The 23,318-nt window shown below is 40.7% G+C and overlaps 1 protein-coding gene across 1 annotated transcript; it reads left to right on the forward strand.

Moving 5' to 3' along the window:
• Positions 1 to 1,305: 1,305 nt before the first annotated feature.
• On the forward strand, positions 1,306 to 9,490 carry ccdc43 (coiled-coil domain containing 43; the record flags this gene model as incomplete). Its single annotated transcript, XM_084328615.1, has 5 exons — positions 1,306 to 1,524; positions 4,429 to 4,519; positions 6,222 to 6,357; positions 6,756 to 6,805; positions 8,453 to 9,490. 5 exons carry the CDS (start codon positions 1,306 to 1,308, stop codon positions 8,638 to 8,640), a joined length of 684 nt encoding a protein of 227 aa, XP_084184741.1. The 3' UTR covers positions 8,641 to 9,490.
• Between the last annotated feature and the right edge of the window lie 13,828 nt (positions 9,491 to 23,318).

Consider the following 23,318-nt stretch of genomic DNA (forward strand, 5'->3'; position numbering starts at 1 on the left):
AAAACGGTGTATCTTACGACATGGAGCTGCTACATAATGAATGACATCATATAGAATAATGATTCTATAAAACATTTAAATCGATGCTGAAAGGGGGGGTGAGTATGAGCGGCAATATCTGTATGTTGTGTATGTCATAAATGTCATTATGAATTGAAAATGGGGGACCCTGATGTAAACAAGACGAAAGTCTTTCTCTGGTCTGCATCCCCTTAACAATTGTGTGTATTGAGCCGTACTGTATTGTACCCATTCTGCAATCTGTTAAATAACGTTTTCAATCAATCAAACAATCAAACCCCCTTCAGTCTGATGCAATGTCTTTTGAGGTATTTTGTCGCCCTCTTGTGCTCTACTGCGTACCATTCACCCAAACCAGCATCCACCTAATTATATTTATAGTAATAGTAATATGGAAATCATTTGAAGAATAAATACATACCAAAGGGGCAGTAATGTGACTGTCTATTATTTTTTCTCATTTGGATATTTGGATATATAAAAACCTGTACTTTTATTTTATTTTTCATTATTTTGTTATATTATTTTTATTTTTATTAAATTGTAATGTCAAATATTGTAAGGAAAGGGCAGGAGTTGATACGTTGTTTTACTTCCCCCTGTTCCTTCCACTTATTGTATGGAAATAGTCTTTGACTATTTACCTTTTTGTTTTTTTTAACTTGTTTTATGTTTCTATGTTCAAGACCCTCTTCTTGGACCAAGTAAGGTTTTGTCGATAATCCAATGTACAGTTACCCCCCCCACCCCACCTCCTCCAATGTACAGTTTCTTCGTCAAATGTATATACTTTCTTCTTTTTTTAACTATTTTTGTAACACAAACAGTACTGTATTTGCACATCTGGTATGTCATACATGTATAGATGTAGCAGTACTGTCTATCTGTATGTCGTGTATGTCATATATGTTATGATGAATTGAAAATGGGGGATCCTGACGAAACAAGACGAAAGTCTTTCTCTGGTCTGCATCCCCTTAACAATTGTGTGTATTGAGCCGTACTGTATTGTACCCATTCTGCAATCTGTTAATAAAGTTTTCAATCAATCAATCAAAACCTATTTTATTTTTCTATGTTTATTTTTTTCCTATGCCTATTTTTATTATTGTATTTTGCACAATCAATGCGGGCATGACCACCCGCATTTCACTGTATGCCAGTACTAGTATGTGACTGACAAATAAACCTCTTGATTGTTGAAAGTCAGTCTCTCATCATTACTATCAGGCACTCGGAGCGGTCAGCCTGCGCGCCTGCTAAAGAAGACCCCAAAGGGCCAACATGGCGGCGCCCTGCGTGCTGGTGAACATGGCGGCGCCCTGCGTGCTGGTGGACGGTGGCTCCGCCGGGGAGTTCGAAAGCTGGTTAAATGCTCGTCTGGACGCCCTGGAGGTGGACCGCGAGGTGTACGGCTCGTACATCGTAGGGGTTCTTCAGGAGGAGGAGGAGAGCGACGAGGAGAAGAGCGACGCGCTGCAGGGCATTCTGTCCGCGTTCCTGGTGAATATTAACATCAGCGTGATGCTACCCGACGAGCTAACCGGCTAACTCACTTAGCTGCTGCGCCGGGTTATTATTGGCTGCTGTTGTCGCCATACAACGAAATAGGACAGGAAGAGTATTAGCTTTCATATGAAACAAGAAGACGCACGTCGTTATCTCAAGTTTCAAGTTTTGTTTTATTTGTCAACATTTAAAAAACCCTTTCACTGCCACACGGCATAAGGTTAACCCTTTCACTGCGACAAAACACAGGAGGGTTAACCCTTTCACTTCCACACGACAGAAGGTTAACCTTAACCCTTTACTATCACACTACCGACGGTCGCCGTCGGTTGTGTGATAGTATAAAGTGTTAACCTTCTGTTGTGTGGCAGTGAAAGGGTTAACCGGCTGTTGTCTGGCAGTGAAAGGGTTAACATTCTGTGTGGTGTCACAGTGAAAGGGTTAACCGTTTGGTAGTGTGGCAGTGAAAGGGTTGACCTTATGTGTGTTGTCGCAGTGAAAGGGTTAACCTTATGTGTGTTATGTGGCAGTGAAAGGGTTAACCGGCTGTCTTGTGGCAGTGAAAGGGTTAACCTTCTGTGTGTTGTCACAGTGAAAGGGTTAACCTTATGTGTGTTGTCGCAGTGAAAGGGTTAACCGGCTGTGTGTTGTCGCAGTGAAAGGGTTAACCGTTTGGTAGTGTGGCAGTGCAATGGTTAACCTTCTGTGTGTTGTCGCAGTGAAAGGATTAACCTGTGTATTGTCGCAGTGAAAGGGTTAACCTTATGTGTGTTGTCGCAGTGAAAGGGTTAACCGGCTGTGTGTTGTCGCAGTGAGAGGGTTAACCTTCTGTGCTTTGTCGCAGTGAAAGGGTTAACCGTTTTTGGTAGTGCGGCAGTGAAAGGGTTAAGGTAGAATGTACATTACAGTGAAATGCTTGGTTCTGTATGAGCCCCCCTAAGAATGTGCTTCATATACAGTAAAAATAATAAAGACCAACACTATATAAAATATTAGTATACAAACTAAAGTGTATCTATCTAGCATGACCATACTTTTACTAAAGGGGCGTGCTGTCCATGTTTGAGTTGTCAAGCTGTCAGTCTGGCAAATTAGAACAGGTGGTGATGATGGCGACAGTCCGCCAAGTTACATTCTATTATTAGCATAAAGGGAAATTGCACTCCGTTTAAAAATTCAATATCCAAGACCCGTTAGTTCAGTGAGTATTTGTGAATATGAATAACTTTACCCCTAAGCTCGAAGACAGTGAACCAACTTTGTAATTGGTGATGTGTTCAAGATGAATTGATTGATTGATTGAAATTTGTATTAACAGATTGCAAAATGGGTACACTCAAGTCAGGGGCGGACCTAGCACATTTGGCGCCCTAGGCGAGATTCACCACTTTTTTTTTTTGTAATTTTTTTTTTTTTTTTTTATACGGCTTTTGCCTCTTCATAGTTCTCTAACGTTAGTCTTTCTATAAACACTTGACCGATACCCATCAATGCACAGCGCTCTAGCATGTTCTGACTGTGAACACCTAAAGCTGAGGCTCAGACCGACCGACCGTTTTAGATTTTTGGCTCATTTCCCCTTATGTTAGAATTTTTATGTAAAAATAATGGTTGCAGATATAGAGGGTGGTGCCAAAACTGCACAGAGAGAAAAAAATAAAATAAAAAAATCTTTTTTTCGTCCTCCTCTGGGTGGCGCTCTAGGCGACCGCCTATATCGCCTGTAGGAAGGTCCGCCCCTATGGCTCAATACACACAATTGAAAGAAAGAGACTTTCGTCTTGTTTACATCAGGGTCCCCCATTTTCAATTCATCATAATTGAAGCTGCAAGACCTCTGATGTGTTGCCTCACAGTTGCTCATAATATACCCATGGCCTGGGATCAGACGACACAAATTCAGCCAGATTTTGACATGTTTATGTTGTTCCCGATTTATGAACGTCGGGAACAACGAACGGGCGGGCGTCTTTACGTCCTCATGTAGACGTAATCAAAGAACGGCGACGAAAAGTCTAGCATGTTCAAATGTTTTGCCTTTTTTCTTCTAGTGTTGCAAATCTTACGACGTGTTTTTTGACCATTTCTACATATGAGAAGTGCAAACCAAACCCCTCCACCTCCGATCCTTGTACAGTTTCTTCCCCATCAAATGTATATACTCTCTTTTTAGACTTTTTTTGTACTCATAAACAGTACTGTATATTTGTAGATCTGGTATGTCATAAATGTCTAGATGTAACAGTACTGTTTATCTGTATGTCATGTATGTCATATGATTAATTGAAAATGGGGGACCCTGATGTAAACAAGACGAACATCTTTCTCTGGTCTGCATCCCCTTAACAATTGTGGTGTATTAAGCCGTACTGTATTGTACCCATTCTGCAATCTGTTAATAAAATGTTCAATCAATCAATCGCTTTCAAACTTCATGCCAAGACGTCATCTGTCGGGGACAAACGCATAGTCACAGCAATATTTTATTCTGCTATATGATAATAAAAAGAAATAGTCTGATCCCGGCATAAACATAGTGAACGTACTGCACTAATGGATAGCAAGCACAATGTCACTCTTTAGAATATAAATACTTTATTAATCCTGAGGGAAATTCAGCATCGCTCACGTTGAACAACAATAAACATTTAGGTAGCCAATAGGACCTAAATAAGAATATAATAATATTAAAAAAATAAGAATAAAATAGAATAAAGAATAAAATGCGGTCTGGGATATACATTCTGGTACGTATATGCATTCTAAAAATCTTAAATATAAACTATACAGCCAACAAATACGGTCAAATGTACAGTAATAAGTGTAAACATTTAAAGTGTCCAGGAATATTGTGAGAAGTGTACTAAAGATGATGTATGAACTTCCCTCTGTGTGCAGGAGGATGACGCCCTCGAAGACGTCTGCAGACAGATCATTGGACAATGGACGGAGAGTTATAACCGATCAAAAGCCAAGGGTGATGAAGACGGTAAGTGTGGTGAAGGAAGACGAAAGAAGCTACAAAAACAGATGTACTGACGCACATCATGTGGTTTATTTGTTATCATTAACCCTTTCACTACCACTCTACCAACATGTTAACCCTTTCACTGCGACACTACAGAAGGTTTAACCATTTCACTGCCACACGACAAAGGGTTAGCTCTTTCACTACCACACTACAGAAGGTTAACCCTTTCACTACCACACTACAGAAGGTTAACCTACGGTGTGGTAGTGAAAGGGTTGAAGGGCAATATCAAGCCCATATATCTAGGTTAATCTACATTGCTGCTGCTCGTATGTCGATGTTTCCCCTAGTATGTGTTCTACTGTGGTTGGCGACCCCCAAAAAAGAATATTAACAATTATACAATTTTACAAAGCTGGGGTGAGTTTTCCTTTTCACGTTTCTTAACGGACTATACTGCATCACAGGGCTTTTAACCCTTTCACTACCACACTACTGGTAGTGAAAGGGTTAACCTTCTGTAGTGCGGTAGTGAAAGGGTTAACCTTCTGTAGTGTGGTAGTGACAGGGTTAACCCTTTGCCGTGTGGCAGTGAAAGGGTTAACCATTTGGTAGTGTGGTAGTGAAAGGGTTAAGATGAGATATTCCTTTATTCCCCATAGCAGCATGTGGGTGGGGAGTTACAGGTATGGGCAGGGTAATAGTTAAAGACATAAATATAGGCAATAAAACTACAGTGAACAAGATTTCAAACAAGATGGTGCTGTGGGCCCGTACTGGAGGTTAAAAACATTTGCAATAAAGAAAGCTATTTGCTGTAATTTCCTGGAACTCAATAAAATAGCAAGGGTGAGGTTCCAAATAAGTTATTTATTTAAGTACAATGATGCGTGCGTTTCTAGGCTGTCCCCAAGCTTTCACTGCACCCCAAGCTTTTAATTTATCTTAAACACAAGGTGGCGCTGGTGTGTTGTCGTAATAATAATACAAATAAAAATAAACTTTATTTGTATAGCACCTTTCATACTGAAACTGTAGCTCAAAGTGCGTCACAACAGAAAAAAGACGGCATAAAATGAGCACATAAAGTGCACATATAAAATCACAGTTTTTCACATTAGGATCTAACATCCCAACAGGCCACCTTGTTTATGCTTTGATTCAGTTTTAAATAGACAATAATAATAAAAAAAAGAGTAAAATAAAACAGCCTGAGTAAAATAGTGCAATAGTGCAGTGCAGTGCAATAAAATAGTAGAATAAAATAGACATAAAATGAGCACAAAGTGCAGACATATAAAATCAGTTTTTTTTACAGTGCAATAAAATAATTCTGGATTACTGTTTAACAGTTTAAAGTCATCTTTGCCTTCTCTGTTTGGTATCCATTTTAAAACTTGACAGTCTTACCTCCTGTTTGATACCCACTTCGTCGTAGCGGCGCTGCGCCCATATACCGTTGTTTAGGCGAAGTATAATTTTAATAAAGTAGGTGTGCTTGGTCTGTGAGTCCATGCTGGGAGTTTGAGCAAATAATGAGCAAACTAGTAAGTTCATCGAGAAATTGTACGACGGTGTCTGCATCTCAGATATGCTGGACACTGCTCAGGTTCGTGCTCCGAATCTGTCCCGTCTGTCATCACCACCTGTCGCAAAGATGTACCTTTTTATGGCAAGAAAACAATTTCATCTCCTTTTTTGTTTTTGACCTTTTCTGTAGTGGATGTGAAGGTCATCGCCAGCCTGATGGAGAAACAGGCCCAGATCCTGGTAAAGCCAAAGGACTCGCCCAACGACCCCAAAAAGAATAAAGAAGCCCTCCTGGCTCAGTACGCCAACGTTTCAGCTGACGAAGAATATCCTTTTTTAGTGCCATGTGTAGCTTATACCCTGTATTAACACAGTCAGTAATGGTCTCCTAGCTTACTGTAGTAACACCGAGTAATGTTCTCCTAGTCTACTGTATTAGCACTGTCAGTAATGTTATCCTAGCCTACACCTGTATTAACACAGTCAGTAATGGTCTCCTAGCGTACTGTAGTAACACAGAGTAATGTTCTCCTAGTCTACTGTATTAACAGTCGGTAATGGTCTCCTAGCCTCCTGTATTAGCACTGTCAGTAATGTTATCCTAGCCTACACCTGTATTAACAGTCAGTAATGGTCTCCTAGTCTTCCTCAAGGAAATAACGGTTCCTTTTTGGACATTTCAAACCTGTTCCCCAAGAGTCTTGATTTTCTTTGACATTAGCACTGAAGCTGAAGAAGAGGAGTCATCAGGCGCAAATTTTCCAAGTGAGAAATGTATCCTTTCGAAAAGCTGTGGAATCCGTTAATGGGACTCTTACCAAGAACTTGGAGTCATGTTACTATAAACCCACCCTAACCTTAAAGGAACACTCCAACATTTTGGGAAATTAGCTTATTTGCCATCTACCCTGGAGTTAGACAAGAAGATGCATACCTTTTTCTTCTCTGTGCATGCAGTAGGAGTAGGAAGACGTTGGGAACTAGGCTAATGGAGGAGCCTACTTCCAGTGACTGACGCTAAGCTAGGCTAACGGTGCGCGTCTTCCTACTCCTACTGCATGCACAGAGAAGAAAAAGGTATGTATCTTCTTGTCCAACTCCAGGGTAGATGGCAAATAAGCTAATTTCCCATAATGTTGGAGTTTTCCTTTAACCTCATTGGACCTCACAAGCCCCACCGTAACCGCCCATTGGACGTGATGCATGACTCAGTACATGAGATGCCAAGTTTCTAGTGAGTTTGTTGCATGTGTTAATGAACTCAGAGGAGGCTATTTATGTCGATGCAATTGAGTTATCTATGGCAGTATGAATGCATCATACAATAGCATCATATAGCTATTAAAAGGGTTCCTAGTCCTACACATTTATCTCAATCAAATTCCATGACTGATATATCATATTTCCCACAGCCAAAACATGTTGGGTGTTATTATTTAAATGTAAAAGTGTTGGGAAAAAACTATCGCCATAGACGACGTTAAACGTTACAGACTTAAAAAGGAACACACTGATGTGCTTACCGTCTTCTCCAGAGTCAGACAAGAAGATGAGATACCGATTTCCTGTCTGTGTGTTCAGTAGAAAACGATCCCGCTGCAAGCTAGCCTAGCTTAGCACAAATGAATGGAAGCGGATCTAGACCACTAGCCTAGCATAAAACTCCGGGAGAGGTGTTTTTGGGCAACCGCCAGGCTAGCTGGTCTGTATCCGCTTCCATTCATTTGCGCTAAGCTAGGCTAGCTTGCAGCCGAATAGCTTTCTACTGAAATCGGTATCTATCTTCTTCTTAAGTCTAATTTTCCATAATGTTGGTGTGTTCCTTTGACTACATTAAGAGGGGGGGGGGGGGGGGAGAAATTATTTTGAAACAAATGTCCATGACATTTCCAAAACTGTTTGGTTAGTCCATGTATTATGTTCCGTCACTTCCCCAGGTCTAGAAAACGCCTAACAAAATACTATTACTAATAATATTACTATTTTCATATTCAGGTGCATCTCAATAAATTTGAATATCAAGGAAAAGGTAATTTATTTCAATAAGTTCAAGTGAAAAACATATTATAAAGAATCATTTTACACATAGAGTGAAATATTTCAAGACTTGTTTTTTTTCTTTTTTTTGCAATTTTGAGGATTATGGCTTACAGCTAATGAAAACCCAAAATTCAGTATCTGAGAATTTGATTACACAAGACTAAACAAAAATATATATATATATATATTACAGAAATGTCTGCCTACTGAAAACTATATTTCCTCAATACTTGGTCAGGGCTCCTCAATGCGGTGTGGAGGCAACCACTATATTTCCTCAATATTCTTTTGATAATAATTTATTGAGATGCACCTGTATGTGTCAACCGTGAAACGAATGGTGTCGTGTCGTCTGTACAAGTCCTTCACGGAGAGCCGCAGCCCTGTTCAAGAACACCAACGTGGAGGAGGTCCTGACGCGGCAGAAGCAGAAGCGGGACCAGGCCCGCGAGGACTCCCACAAGAAGAAGGAGGGCGACAAGATGCAGCGTGAGAAGGACAAGCTGGCCAAGCAGGACCGGAAGGAGAAGGAGAAGAAGAGGACGCAGAAAGGAGAAAAAAGGAGATAAAAAAAAAGGATGCCTTGAGGACATGATTTATTTTGTTACCGGACGCGGAAATGTAGTGGAAGGTGCAGTCGAAAGCTTTTTATCTAAACCTCATTGACACCTCTGTTGAGTTCATTAGACCTTCTTTGTTAAGTGTTTTCTTTCCAACCATGAAAATATGTAGATAAAAGAGTTACCAAATGTTTTGTAAATCTACATTTACTCGCCACTTATACATGTTCCTCAGTGGACCCCAGGAAGACTAGCTGGTTGCCATGGCACCAGCTAATGGGGATCCGTAATGAAAATCAAATCAAATTCCTCCTGGACTTTGATGTATGACGAGACTTTGGGGGGAAATAAGCTTGTTGTTTCATGGAACAGAAATGTGTAACCTCTCAAAAGTCTGTCGTCGGCCTTTACTCTGTTGCGATCGGGAACACAAATCGTTTCATCTGCTCCAGATTCCACACGCCTCTTATTAAAAAATGCCAACGTGAATCGAGTCGCGATCAAAACGTGCTCCACACATCCAAAAGACGAATTGGGATTGATTTATCGAAGTAGAAATTGCCCACATTACTCATTCTTTACGTGACCCTTCCGCTGCTATGCGCCTGGTGCCAATAATGTCTTGTAAAATGCCTTTTCTTTTAATCTCTGCATCCCTACATTTCGGTAAAGGCAAACGCTCGTGTCATGTTGTTGAACGCTTACATCTCAACCCCCCCCCCCCCCCCCCCCCCATGTGTTCACTCACTGTCTCTATGCATATGTGTTCACTCACTGTCTCTATGCATATTTGTATGACAATAAGAACAAACCAGTGGTCCCTCACCTTATACCTCAAATACAGTATATCATGATTGAATGTTTGCAATGTGCTTTATTTGAACATCTTTATTTTTTTTTAACATTTTGAACAGAACACTTTTTTATTATTGTTTCCAAGAGCCACTTGCAGAAAATAGACTTTAATGACAATATCAGTATCAAACAGGAACTTGTAAAAGATATGCACTGCAAAAAAGAGCCATACGGATAGTACATCATGGTAGATATTTAGATCACACAAATAGTCTGTAAGGAGTCAAACATTAAAATTCATGGACTTAATCTAATTCAAATCTGCACAAATTATGTTTCTGGCAATAAAAAAACAAATTACCAAGCAACATTAAAAAAAAGTCATGGCTAGACAGGGTGTTTATAATTTTAGAGGGACATTAGCTTTAAAGCAACCTACGGTACATACAACTCTTAAAAGTATGTGTATTGCAGTTTGTGGGGTATCACTCTGGAATGGTCTGGATGCGAATATAAAAGTAAGCAAAAATATCAATACATTTAAAGGTAGGTATAAACAAGCACTTATGAACAAGCACTTATGGACACATAAGAGAGGAGCAGTATTATTGGATATAAAAAACTACTTATTAAATTATAATGTCAAACGTAAGGAAGGGGCAGGGCTTGAATAGTCTTTGACTATTTACCTTTTTGTTTTTTTAAACTTGTTTTATGTTTCTATGTTCGAGACAAATAAAAATCGAATAAAAAAAAACGATATAGGTACATTAAGAACAGAATACCGTATTTACACATCTTAAAGGAGTGCCGGTGACCTCGTTGATGAGGTGCGGCCGATGCCTGGTCAGGTTCCTGTCCGCAGCCGCTCATTAGTCTGCTGACCAGCAAAGTCCATCCTCTCTCCGCCACAAAGTCCATCACAAAACAAACGCTTAACACTGACATCCTTTTTCAACCTCCCAAGATAACGGTTTGCTGTAACATCGGTGTATAATTTGAAGAGACCATCCTTATTTTATTAGTCAATAAATACTTAAGGCTAACGTTGAATTCCAAATATTTTATATACAGTTTAAGATTATTAATAATCGTAAAATTATTCGGGAATGGAGACATATCTCTCAAATAAAGTACTAAAATTTGTTTTATAAGAAATAAAGACTAATTTAATGAAATCCTCAAGAAAATCGAGGGACAGACGTACAGAGAAGAGACTCCTTCCATTTAAATGTCTGGAGGCCGCTGGGTTCATCTGAGAGAAAAAAGTGCAAATCTGTACTCGGTTTAGAAAACCGCGCACGCCACGTCCTCGGATTATGAATCCATGGCCACAGATTTGTAAACCATGCCCTCTGATTTACGAATCTAAACCAATGGACTTGCGTGGGCATGGATTCATATTCTGAGGACATAGTTTATAAACCGTGCACGCAGATTTCAAAATGTTTCCTTCTTTATTCCAGCTGACCCCAGGAGGGGGAGTCTCCGTAGTGGAGCATTATATCCAGAACTGTTTCACATCACATTCAAATAAATAGTTAAATACGGCAGAAAGCATTCGCTGACATGCTTTCTCATTGGGGTTTTAAATACAGTAATATTTTGATGTTGCTACGAGATTCACATTACTTCAGATGTGGCACTAATTAAACGCATATGATTTGACAGGAGGAATTACATTTCATGTGATAATCCACTGAGTGAGAGCAGCTGCCCCAGAACCGATCCGTCGCGGAGCTAAACGAAGGTCCTGGACACCAGTGGACGCCGGATAAAAACTTGCTCCATTAGACGGGGGAAAACACACAATAGTAATAATAACGTTCAATTTAACAGCATAATAAAAAGTTTAACTGCCGTTTGTATATTCAAGATTGAAGGATTTTGATAGTTTCATTAACCCTTTCACTACCACACTACATACAGAAGGTTAACCTTTCAATACCACACTAAAGGGTTAAGACCGCTAACATCAGCAAACAAACGGTGAACTGTCATAAAAAAAAATTCGCTCAACAGAGCCGTATATACAAATTCATCCTTTAAGAAGACAATACCGATTGTGGCAAAGATTTTCATCCACACACGATAAGGCGCAGTCGATATGGATCTCGTTCATTCTAAACGATTCCTCTTGTCGTCTGGATGAGTCTTTCTTCCCCCGGGCCGGGCCGCTCTACTCACAGACGTCCACGCGGACCCCCGGTCTCTTGACGGGTTTGGGCCGGGTCATCTGGAAGGCGCACAGCAGGGCTGTGCGGGCCGTCCTCGTCGTAGCACACAGGTCCCTGAGTGCCAGGGTCAGCAGCAGGACTTCTATCGAACGGAAGCAAACGGGGTGAGTCGTTAGCAGGGGTGTATAAAGTACCCGGAAATTATACTTAAGTGAAAGTATGGGTACCGTCTCAAAATTGTACTCGAGTAAAAGTCAGAGTATCTGGCTAAAACACACTTGAGTAAAAGTAAAAAAAAACGTTCTACTTTTGACCCATTCAGTGCCAACCACGAGATTAGTCGGGTTAACTCGCCATGCGTTGAGTGCCAAGACCTGAGAAAACTCAGGTTTTAATCGTTATTTCTTTTATTAGCAATATCCATACATTTTTCATCCATCCATCCAGCCTGACGTTATCATTGGGAATGGGTCTGAGCTCGAAAAGGGCAAATACCGCCGCCTATCGTCTCCCGGATGGTATTGCACATCATTGGATTGGATGGGACTGCATCAGAAAAAAACTCCGGTCCCCGGGGCGTCTATACTTTTTTACCAACCGATTTCCAGTTCCGCGTTCGTGTTCTGCGATCTGATTGGCCACTGATGTTTCTGGTCATGTGACATGTGCGCCAATCGCGTGACGCCTGTTTCTGCGCCTATTTCCACCTCGAACAGCCTGCAAACTACCTAACGCCTAGTTTATCACCGGTTAAGCTTAGGCGACTCTTTCTTTTCGTTGGTTAAGGTTAGAGTTTGGAATCAGGGCTGGTGTTCTATCGCCCTGCTCTAAGACAAACTCTAACCTTAACCAACTTCGAAAGAGTGCCTAAGCTTAACCAGTGATAGAAACAGGCGTCACACGATTGGCAGAAGATGTCACATGACCAGAAACGTCAGTGGCCAATCAGAATGCGGAACTGGAAATCGGTTGGTAAAAGTAATGATGCGTCCCGGGCAATGTTCCCCCTAAGGTGCGCCCGTGCACGCGCGCACATGGCAAAATGCTCCCTAAAATCGGCCGCAAAAGAAAAAAAATCTGGATTTTTTTTTATTCAACAAACATGACCATGTTCACGTCTTAAACTCATACTGAGGCCTTAGTTTTGGGTTTAAATTGCATATCATCATTCATTTATTTATTGTCACACAGAGCAGAAGAATTTTGCCAAAACAAACCAATAGTATCCAGCTGCAGAACGGCAGACCAAACGCATTTCCTTTGATTTAATTATACATCAAATGATTTATGTCAAGGATTGCAATGCCTCGCTTGAATGAAGTTAACTTTTCACCTGGATAACGTCAAAATTCAGGGTGAATGTAATGTGAGAAATTGGGATAAAAAAATATATATATATACCAGTATATATATATCTTTTATTTTTTTTTATCAGATCGGGAAAGATCGGTATCGGTAGATACTCAAAATCACATGATTGGGATGGGATCGGGAGCAAAAGAATTTGATCGGGACATCCCTAACGGTAACCTGTTGCGTGTGACGTTACCAAGAGAAGCCCCGCTTTCAGTGCTTTGTGGGCAGCGCTACTGCACGCTCACACAGACACACACAACAGATGAGGAAGTGGACAGATCCGACCAGCATTGCTGGCTCCTCACAATGCAAACGCGAAAATGTACATTACAGATGAACTGCAGAGAAAATGTCCAATTTATCATCCCGGTCAAGACTAATTGGAAGCAGAGTGCAACGCGTGCAAAGCTTGACCATATGTTTATGTGTCTAATAAAGGTGCTGGCGATCTCAAAGCTCACATGGACACAGCAAAACATTACAAACAAAGCAGTGCGAGGCAAGAGTTTGATGGCAAAGTTGACCGAATTGATTGAAGAATGCAGCTATACAGAGAGAGAAAGAAAATAATTGAAAACTATTTTGATGCCTCAAAATGATGTTTTGGTTTGATAAGATGCTTATGATACAATCATTCTAAGGATTATGTGTGTAATAAATTAGTTTAGTACACTAATTGCAACAAATCTGAAACTGCATAGTGCACTTTTAAATTAGTATCTTTGTGAGGTTACTGTTTTATAATTTACATTACATTGAAAAGATAAAGATATATTTTTTAAAGCTGGATTTTCTAATACAGAATAGGTATTATTTAGAACATTACATCATATTTTTCTTGTTATTTATTTTGTCCAGTAAGACTTGAAAATATTTTGTCATAGGTTGATTTAGTTATTTTCTTGAGATTTGTCAGATAGATTACTTTAGGCATAATACAGCATGTTGAGTAACTTTGGTTATAGAGAGATATTATTTTGTTATATAAAATAATATAAACAATAATTTTATATCCATACAGAGGAGGTATACTTTAAATATATTATAATGATAAGGCATCTTTGAGTAAACTTTGATTAAGTATCTTGAGGCTGAAGGCAGAGTGTCCTCTTTAAAAAAAATCACAATATGGTCACCCTTGAAGTCGCATTATAATTCACTTAATAAAATAATGACGAGTCAGCCTCCTAAAAAGACAAAAGTTAGTGACACGACTCACACCGCCGCCGCCAACCCAGCCAAAGTAAGGACTATGCTCTGTATCGTCAATCAATGGTCAAATAAATATTTGATTAAGGAATATAATATGCCTTTTTGTATTATTTCTCTGTGTATCAGCTAAATGTATATATTTTTATGTTAGACATTAAGGGAAATTAAGATTCTCAGATTTTTTTACAAACCGCCGCTTATCAACTAACAGGTTAATCGGCAGGTGACGTATGTTGCTCAGTAGTTGCTGATGTCTGCTCAGGAGGTTTGAGTGTTTGCTCAGACCAAAAAATTATTAGAGGGAACATTGGTCCCGGGGTTTCCCTTTTCGGGCAAGCAGTAGCTGTTACCACATTCACTGGGGAGGCTGGGAGCAGCTTTCGATTATGTGTTTTGGACTATAACGTTGGATCAATAAACGCGATCAATATTTGGAATGGCGATCAGGAATTGCATTAATCTTTTTGCAGAACATATGATGTGAGTTAAGGACTCTATGTTACCAGTCTTGGGTTAATCCGATGAAAAAACAATCCGTTTCGTACATGTTGACTGCAAGCAAGTCATTGATAAGCGACGGGTGTATTAGACCATAATTTAAGATATAGTTTAAGCGTTCGCAAATTTCCCCGTCCTCCCATTGACTTTAGTGTTGGCACGCTAGCCTAAGGGCGTGGCTCTGAATGTGTTAAGTACTAAAAAGTAAAAGTAAAAACTTTTTTTTATTCCGGGGCAATGAAATGTTCCGTTTCGTCCTGTTCATCACTCGTACTATCGTTTGTGGCCATCTTCTGTAGCTTGTCACTCTGACTGTCTATTCTTCTGATAGCAGGTGTTTAATCAAAGACCCCCGCTTTCTAGTCTTGCACAAGGACCAATCAGCATGGGTATGGGCGGGTTCATTTTCCATTGATGGGGATTCGATTGGCTGTTTTTAAATGGAGCACGGCCGCAGGATTAATAACGTTAACGTTAGTTCGACTAGAGAAACAAATATACTAATTTAAATTGTTGGACCTGCGAGATTTGTACTTTGTAGGTCTGCATTTTTTATGTAAGGAGTAAAAAGTATGTTTTAGTATTATTATGATCCAGTGGTGTAAAGACAGTATGGTAGTACATCATACTGGCCAGCAGCGTAACTAATAAGAGTAGGATATGTACAGATATAGATATAGTATCTACAGATATGTAAAAGGAGTCCGGACTATGTGCAGGTAAATACAGACAGGTGTGGATAGATATATATGCGGTGAGAATAAAGTTTCAAGTTTGTTTTTATTTGTCACATATAAACGTACATGTAATTCACAGTGGAATGCTTTGTTCTGTATATCCTTAAATATATTTTATCCAAAGCGCTTTACAATATGTTCCTCACATTCACCCATTCACTCACACACCGACGGCGGAGGCGACCATGCAAGGTGCCAACCTGCTCATCGGGAGCAATTAAGTTAAGTTAATTAAGTTAAGAGTCTTGCTCAAGAACACTTCGACACGCTGCCCGGGAGGAGCGGGAATCAAACCGGGAACCTTCCGATAACCAGACGACCACTCTACATCCTCCACTGTCGCCCCTAGCATATGCATATATATGGTATATACAGCATTTACAGAGCTATGGATTGCAGGTGTATAAGTAGGTATATAGAGAGGTTATATGCAGGTGTATAAGTAGGTATATATTGAGGTTATATGCAGGTGTATAAGTAGGTATATAGAGGGGTTATATGCAGGTGTATAAGTAGGTATATATAGAGGTTATATGCAGGTGTATAAGTAGGTATATAGAGGTTATATGCAGGTGTATAAGTAGGTATATAGAGGTTATATGCAGGTGTATAAGTAGGTATATAGAGGTTATATGCAGGTGTATAAGTAGGTATATAGAGGGTTATATGCAGGTGTATAAGTAGGTATATAGAGGGGTTATATGCAGGTGTATAAGTAGTAGGGGTGGGGGGGGAAATCGATACGTAGTAGCAGGGACCGAAACTAAAGCCTGCCGCCCGCCAGGGGCGGTCTGTTTTTACCTTTGGCGCATGACACTTAGAGGGCTGCCCGCCGTGTGGCGTGTAGACGTGTAGTTCATAACCATAGATATCTATAGAACATAACGATACTCTTGTGCGAGTACAGATTATAGCCGCTCGTCTTTTTTTTCTCCGCCGCGAGATCGTTAAAAAACTACAAGTCCCACATCGCACTCAAGTCAACGGTCCAATCACAGTAGAGTGACGTGACTGGTTTCATGAGAGAAAAAAAGCAAATGACCAATCGGAAGCTATCATTTGGCTTGTTTACTTCCATCTGCTCTAGTCTATATCGGACCTCCAAGAGCTAACGTTACTGTTTAAACAATGACCCAGTCAACTATTCACTTTTAGTTTAATACATGACGAGGCATTGTCTAACGGTATCTAGCTGGCTAGCTACTGATAGCTGCTGATATCAACAAATGCTCCAGCAATAGTCTACTCGAGTGCATAATACCTCCGTTCCCTCGTTAGCTAGCTTAGCTAGCTCACGTTGATCCATCTGTCCCAGTAAATTAAATTGTCTTAACGTTATCTACCGGGCTAGCAGTAGCTACAGATAGCTCCTGATATCAATGTCTTATAACATTGATTGAATGCGTATTCTAGCTGAGGGCATGTTGAATGTGATTTGACAAAAGAACGGTAACGTTATAAATAGGTCCAGCTGCATCGCCGGAGAATCCTTGCATGCTGAATGTAGGGTCTAGCTGAATATAGGGTCTAGCTGCAGGGCCGGAGAATCCTTGCTGGAGCTGGAGGCTACTCAAGTATACACACAGTGGAGCTGTTTGCAGATAGCAAGCATTTTGACTTATTGCGTGGTGGCGATGTCTCGCAGATAATACAACTACAAGTATGATTATATAATATATATTTTATTTAAAAAAAAAATTATATAAAATATATATATATTTTTTTTAATCAAAAAAATGTTGGCAGGTAAGAAATATGCTTGGCGGGTAGACTCTTCCCATCTACCCGCCACTGGCCGGTGAGTCAAAAAGTTAATTTCGCTCCCTGCGTAGTAGTATCGCGATACTTTGCGTGGCGATACTGTATCGATACAGGGACGCCAAGTATCGATATTTAATTATTCATGTAAGGAAGTTGCATTGTTCATTTCAATACCTGTAATAGTACAGTAGTCCACACACACACATGTGCATTCAGTTAAGTTGGAATATGACTGTAATACAAACAGTTCAGTTTGTCAGGTACATGCAACACAGATTACAGTGTTTACATCTGTCTGCTTGAGAAAATATACCATGTTCTGCAATAATAATGATTGAACAGACTGATTGAGATGAACAGACTGAACTTTATTTTATTAGATAAAACATGTTGACAGTTTTACTTTGCAGTTAAAAAATAAAAATGATAAAAAAATAAATATAAAAAATAATATCGCAATATTGGCGATATATCGAGTATCGCGATACTATCGTATCGCGGCTCAAGTATCGCGATAGTATCGTATCGCGAGATCTCTGGCGATTCCCACCCCTAATAAGTAGGTATATAGAGGGGTTATATGCAGGTGTATAAGTAGGTATATAGAGAGGTTATATGCAGGTTAAGGCTGTCCCCGAAGCCTGTTTTTGGGATTCGAACTTCGTCAGGGTTTTTCGAACGGACGTTCGAACCTTCGTTTTTAACACTTTGAATGCCCATCACGAGATATCTCGGGTTATCAGCCCGCCCCCTGAATGCCCAGGGCTCTACAGTGCGACCATATTGCTCGCATATGCCCCTAGAAATATGTGTGTGCGAAACGGAAAAATCAATTACTCGCACAGTGTGCGACTCAAGATTACAGCCTCAATCGTGCTTTTTTCTCCGCTATAATCGTTCAAAAACTACAAGTCCCACATTGCACTCAAGCCAACGGTCCAATCACAGTAGAGTGACGTGACTGGTTTCAAGAAAAAAAAGGAAATGACCAATCGGAAGCTCTCATTTTCTCTTTTACTTCCTGCGAGTCCGCCATTGCGATATGCGAGCGTTTTCTGAGATACAAGTAACATTAATTTAATGTAATATTCTAGTCTTACCAATAGCAATAGATTTGAGAACACCTAGATGTATCGATAGCAATAGTAATATAACGTTAATGCAACAAAACGAATGCCTTGCTTTGTTAATCATAACGTTGATGCAGTAGCGTATGTCGTTGTGTTGGCTGTAACTGACATGAGAATAGCAACACTGTGTACACATTAAAATTGCGATAATCGATTCTAACATTTTCAAATGGATGCAGTTGAATTTTCCCCTTAGGATCGATGCATTGTTACACCCCTACACCAAAGTAACTGGCCCACTGTGTATGTGTGTACAGCTAACTTGGCTAGCGTTATCAACAGCAGAGGTGGGCAATAGGGTCCAGCTGCAGCGCCGGACGGCCAGAGTGCAAGCGGTGTGACGTAATTGGCAGGATCGACTGTCAATCAATGGTCTACCTGACACGCAAACTCATAAACAATGTTTCTGTACTGGAGGTGTACAGTATTTCAATAGGCAACCCTGAAAGGACTATTTTTCTAGTTGCACTAGCTCCCCCCTCTACTGATGGCCCTGGTGGTAATGCCAGTGTCTCCTTTTTGTTCAATGTCACTGCCTTTCTTATTAGGCCTAGTTGTTGGCTACAACTTTGCCACAGTAGGCATTCATCACTTAATTAACACTTTAGTTGCCAAAGGACGAGTTTAGGCGTCCTTCCCCGCCATGCTCAAGTTGCCGAAGACGCCGTAACTCGTCTTTGATATCAATATTTCAAAAATCTGTGATCGGAATCATATTTCTTTTCCGGGGCCCTGAGACACAAGTGTGATCTCCTCTCAATCCTCTAGCGGTTCAAGACCGCCATCTGGTGGCCGATCGGCAGATCGAAAATACCTTTAACCCGGCAGGACTCACTCCATATGTGGTCCGGGCACTCGCTAGTGTTAGAGAGACTCAGTCTTCACACAGTGAACATCGATCGCTGCAAATAACTAGAAAAAACAACATGATTTGGACGTATATATTATTATACAACCTGGAAATGGACCGGGTATTTCAACATCCCATAATGGAAAACTGTCTACCTCACGCTGATCGCCCAACGGCCCGCGGAGACTGGGGTGAGTTTTAGCGTGTAATATTACCGTGTTCGACACTAACTGCTATGATGAACATTTGACCCACATTAGATGAATGGTATAACGCTGCCCACGGAATTATAAACGCCCCCTCGCCCATCCGGTCAACATCAGATGACGTGTAGTAACTTCCAGAAGTCCGTCCAGTTGGATTTTTTTATATCGTGCCGATTGCTATCAAACTGTATTTGATCATCAATATAATGCATTTGGGGCTATAAATCACGTTCTGGAGAAAGCTGCAGAAAGAGATGAAAACACACTTATACTTTAGATCATATTTTAGTATGAATATGTGAATGAAAAAGTTTAACGTTCATACACCCTGAACAATACATATAGTAGGGCTGGGCGATATAACGATAAATATCGCGATATATTTTAATAATCGATATCGAATACATTTTTTTTTTGTTATGTTTTTTTTTTTTTTTTTTTTGACCTGCAACAGGGCAGTTTTAAAACCAGAGACAGTGGACAGACTTGTCTTTCTTGCCTGCAACTTAAAGTAATGGCTTTGCTTGTCCAAATGACAATACTGACCAAATTGAGATTTATTTTTCTCTTGTCCATTTATTTAGTTTGCTTTCTAATTTAAAATACAGTTTGAAACCGTCTGTACACAGTAGGCTATGTGTGCTAGCAGAACTAGACTCCAGTCACGAGTCACGGTGCACATGTGCGGTGGTTTGTCCACCAAAAAAGATAGAAAATAAACTAGCAGAGCCAGAACTGTTCAACTCCCCTGGAGCCACAGCCAGCAGAGAAGCCGGTTTACTTTCGCTTTTAAACCAGCTGCAGCCTGAGAACTGGAGTGTGAGGGGATGTAACACTAAAGATGGCGGCAATGACAAAGAATTGCTGCAAAATAAACATACATCTGTTGTTAAAAAAAAAATAAAAATAAAAAACGTACGGTATATATATATATATATTAAAAATTTAAAATTCAAATGTTGATTTAGAATTCGAATGCCAACGTAACGAACGAAGGTTTGAACGTTCGGGATCAGCCCTAATGCAGGTGTATAAGTAGGTATATAGAGGGGTTACCTTGCTCCTGTGTGAAATGAGCCCCTCCGTGCCTCTGGCGGTTGAGCACGTTGATGACCTCATCCTTGCGTCTGGAGCGCGTGAGGCAGATGGCCTCGTAGTGTCTGTCCAGAGAGGAGGTGATGTTGGCGGGGAGGGGGACACTACGCAGACGCTCCATGTCTCCCAGAAGACTCACCACCTGTGACAGAGGAACATGTTTCAATACACGACCGTGGAAGCAACTTCCCACCAGTCAGGAAAACCACCGCGGTCAGAACAGCTGAAACCATCAGTCAGGACAGCTGAAAGCCTGAAACTAGGGCTGGGCGATATGACGATATTATATAAATATCGGGTACAGCTCATTAACGATACACTTTTTAAACGTCACAGTCAGGACAGACAGCTGAGACCATCACAGTCGGAACAGCTGAAACCATCACAGTCAGGACAGCTGAAACCATCACAGTCAGGACAGCTGAGACCATCACAGTCGGAACAGCTGAAACCATCACAGTCAGGACGGCTGAGACCATCACAGTCGGAACAGCTGAAACCATCACAGTCAGGACAGCTAAAACCATCACAGTCAGGACAGCTGAGACCATCACAGTCGGAACAGCTGAAACCATCACAGTCAGGACAGCTGAAACCATCACAGTCAGGACAGACAGCTGAAACCATCACAGTCAGGACAGCTGAGACCATCACAGTCGGAACAGCTGAAACCATCACAGTCAGGACAGCTGAAAGCCTGAAACCATCACAGTCAGGACAGCTGAAACCATCACAGTCAGGACAGCTGCAACCATCACAGTCAGGGCAGCTGAAACCATCACAGTCAGGACAGCTGAAACCATCACAGTCAGGACAGCTGAAACCATCACAGACATGACAGCTGAAACCATCACAGACATGACAGCTGAAACCATCACAGTCAGGACAGCTGAAACCATCAGTCAGGACAGCTGAAAGCCTGAAACTAGGGCTGGGCGATATGACGATATTATATAAATATCGGGTACAGCTCATTAACGATACACTTTTTAAACGTATCGTGGATATCGTGATGTTTTGCCCTCACGTTAGGCGCCGCCGCGCTGAAATGAGACAAGCGCAGCACTAAAGGTATAATGCTTTCCTCCTCTCGCCTCTCTGCCTGGGAGAAAAAAAAGTCAGTCACACACACACATTTGCGCAAATTACGTCACCTAGTACACGCCCACACTGAGACAGAGAGGCATGTTGCTCGGTGAAGATGAGTGACCCAGGCGAAAGCGAGGACTCGCAATTAATTCCAAAAAAGGGTTCGACGTCTGTGATATGGACCTGGTTCGGCTACACGCGAACAGACGTGAGTCAAACCACCATCCTGTGCAAACTGTGTAAAATTAAAGTCGGGGCAACGGGAGGAAACACGACCAACCTCTTCACACACCTGAAAAGAAAACATCCCAAAGACTATGCCGAAAGCAGTAAGTTGCGCGGTAGCCCCAGTACCTCCAGTGTTTTGAAACCACCACAGCCTAAACAGACGACGTTAAATACATCATTTTCCAGCGGCATCCCCTATGAAAAGAGCAGCAAGCGATGGAGAGAGATAACAGAGGCTATAGCGTTCCACATAGGAAAGGACATGGTTTCATTATCAACCGTGGAAAAAATGGGGTTCAAGAGGCTGTTAAAAACAGTGGACGCTAGGTACGAGATGCCTGGCCGAAAATATTTTTCACAGAATATTTTACCACGCATGTACACCGAATTGCGTGCTAACATAGCTGGCCAGCTGCAAAACGTGGCTTATTTTTCAACCACGACGGATTTGTGGTCAAGCCGAACGTCGGAGCCATACTTAAGCCTAACGGTGCATTACGTTAATGGTGAATGGAAGTTGTGCAGCACATGCCTGCAGACATCATACTTCCCAGATGACCACACAGCTGAAGTAATCGCCGAAGGTCTGAAGGAGGCGCTGCAAGCCTTCTGAACGCCATGTCTGCATGACAACAGACAGTGGAGCCAACGTTGTCAAAGCCTTGCGTTTAAACAAGTGGACCAGACTCCAGTGTTTTGGGCACAGGCTTCACCTGGCCATTGGTAAGTGTAATAGTTCATATAAATGTATACACAAGCATTCGATTAGCAGTTATAAGCTACTAGTCTCTATAGATTTACATAAAAAATATCAGTATTTATATCTAATGTAACAATTAAATAAATAACTAGTCATGTACAGTGAGTGTGGTGGTTCATTTATTTTTAAACAGTCAAACGTTTCAGTAAACAATCAACTTTAAATAAACATTACAATTCTGACAATGTGGTTTGACATTTTCATGATTTGCTAATCAATGCTTTGTTTTTTAATAAGATAAGTACTATACTATGTATGCCATCTCTGTTATATTTGCCCTACAATAAATAGTTACAATATATAATCTAATCTAATATATAATCTAAAAAAAACGAAATGCTAAAATGCTAAATATATGCAATATATAATCTAATACTCTAAATCTAATATATAATATAAAAATGCTAAATGCATGTGATGAATATCATCTTATTTTATGCACTGTTGTAATGTTATAATAACATGAGACTACTAATGCATTATGCCATCTACTGAAAATGGTGCTATTCTAAAACACTTCTTCTTTTTCTTCTTTTTTTCCAGAGAAGAGTGTGAAAGACCCCCGGATTGATCGAGCCATTGCTGTATGCAAGAAAGTGGTTGCTGCCTTTTCCTTCAGCTGGAAAAAAAAGAGGGATCTGGCTGCTGCCCAAGCTGAATTGAACTTGCCTCTACACAAACTCATCACTGAGTCACCTACCAGGTGGGGATCGAGGCAGACGATGATCCAAAGAGTGCTGGAGCAGGAGAAAGCAATAACCCAGGTCCTGGCTGCCGACAAAAAAAGCAGGCA

This window comes from Notolepis coatsorum (assembly GCF_963971535.1).
Source record: "Notolepis coatsorum genome assembly, chromosome: 14".
Lineage (NCBI taxonomy): Eukaryota > Metazoa > Chordata > Actinopteri > Aulopiformes > Paralepididae > Notolepis > Notolepis coatsorum.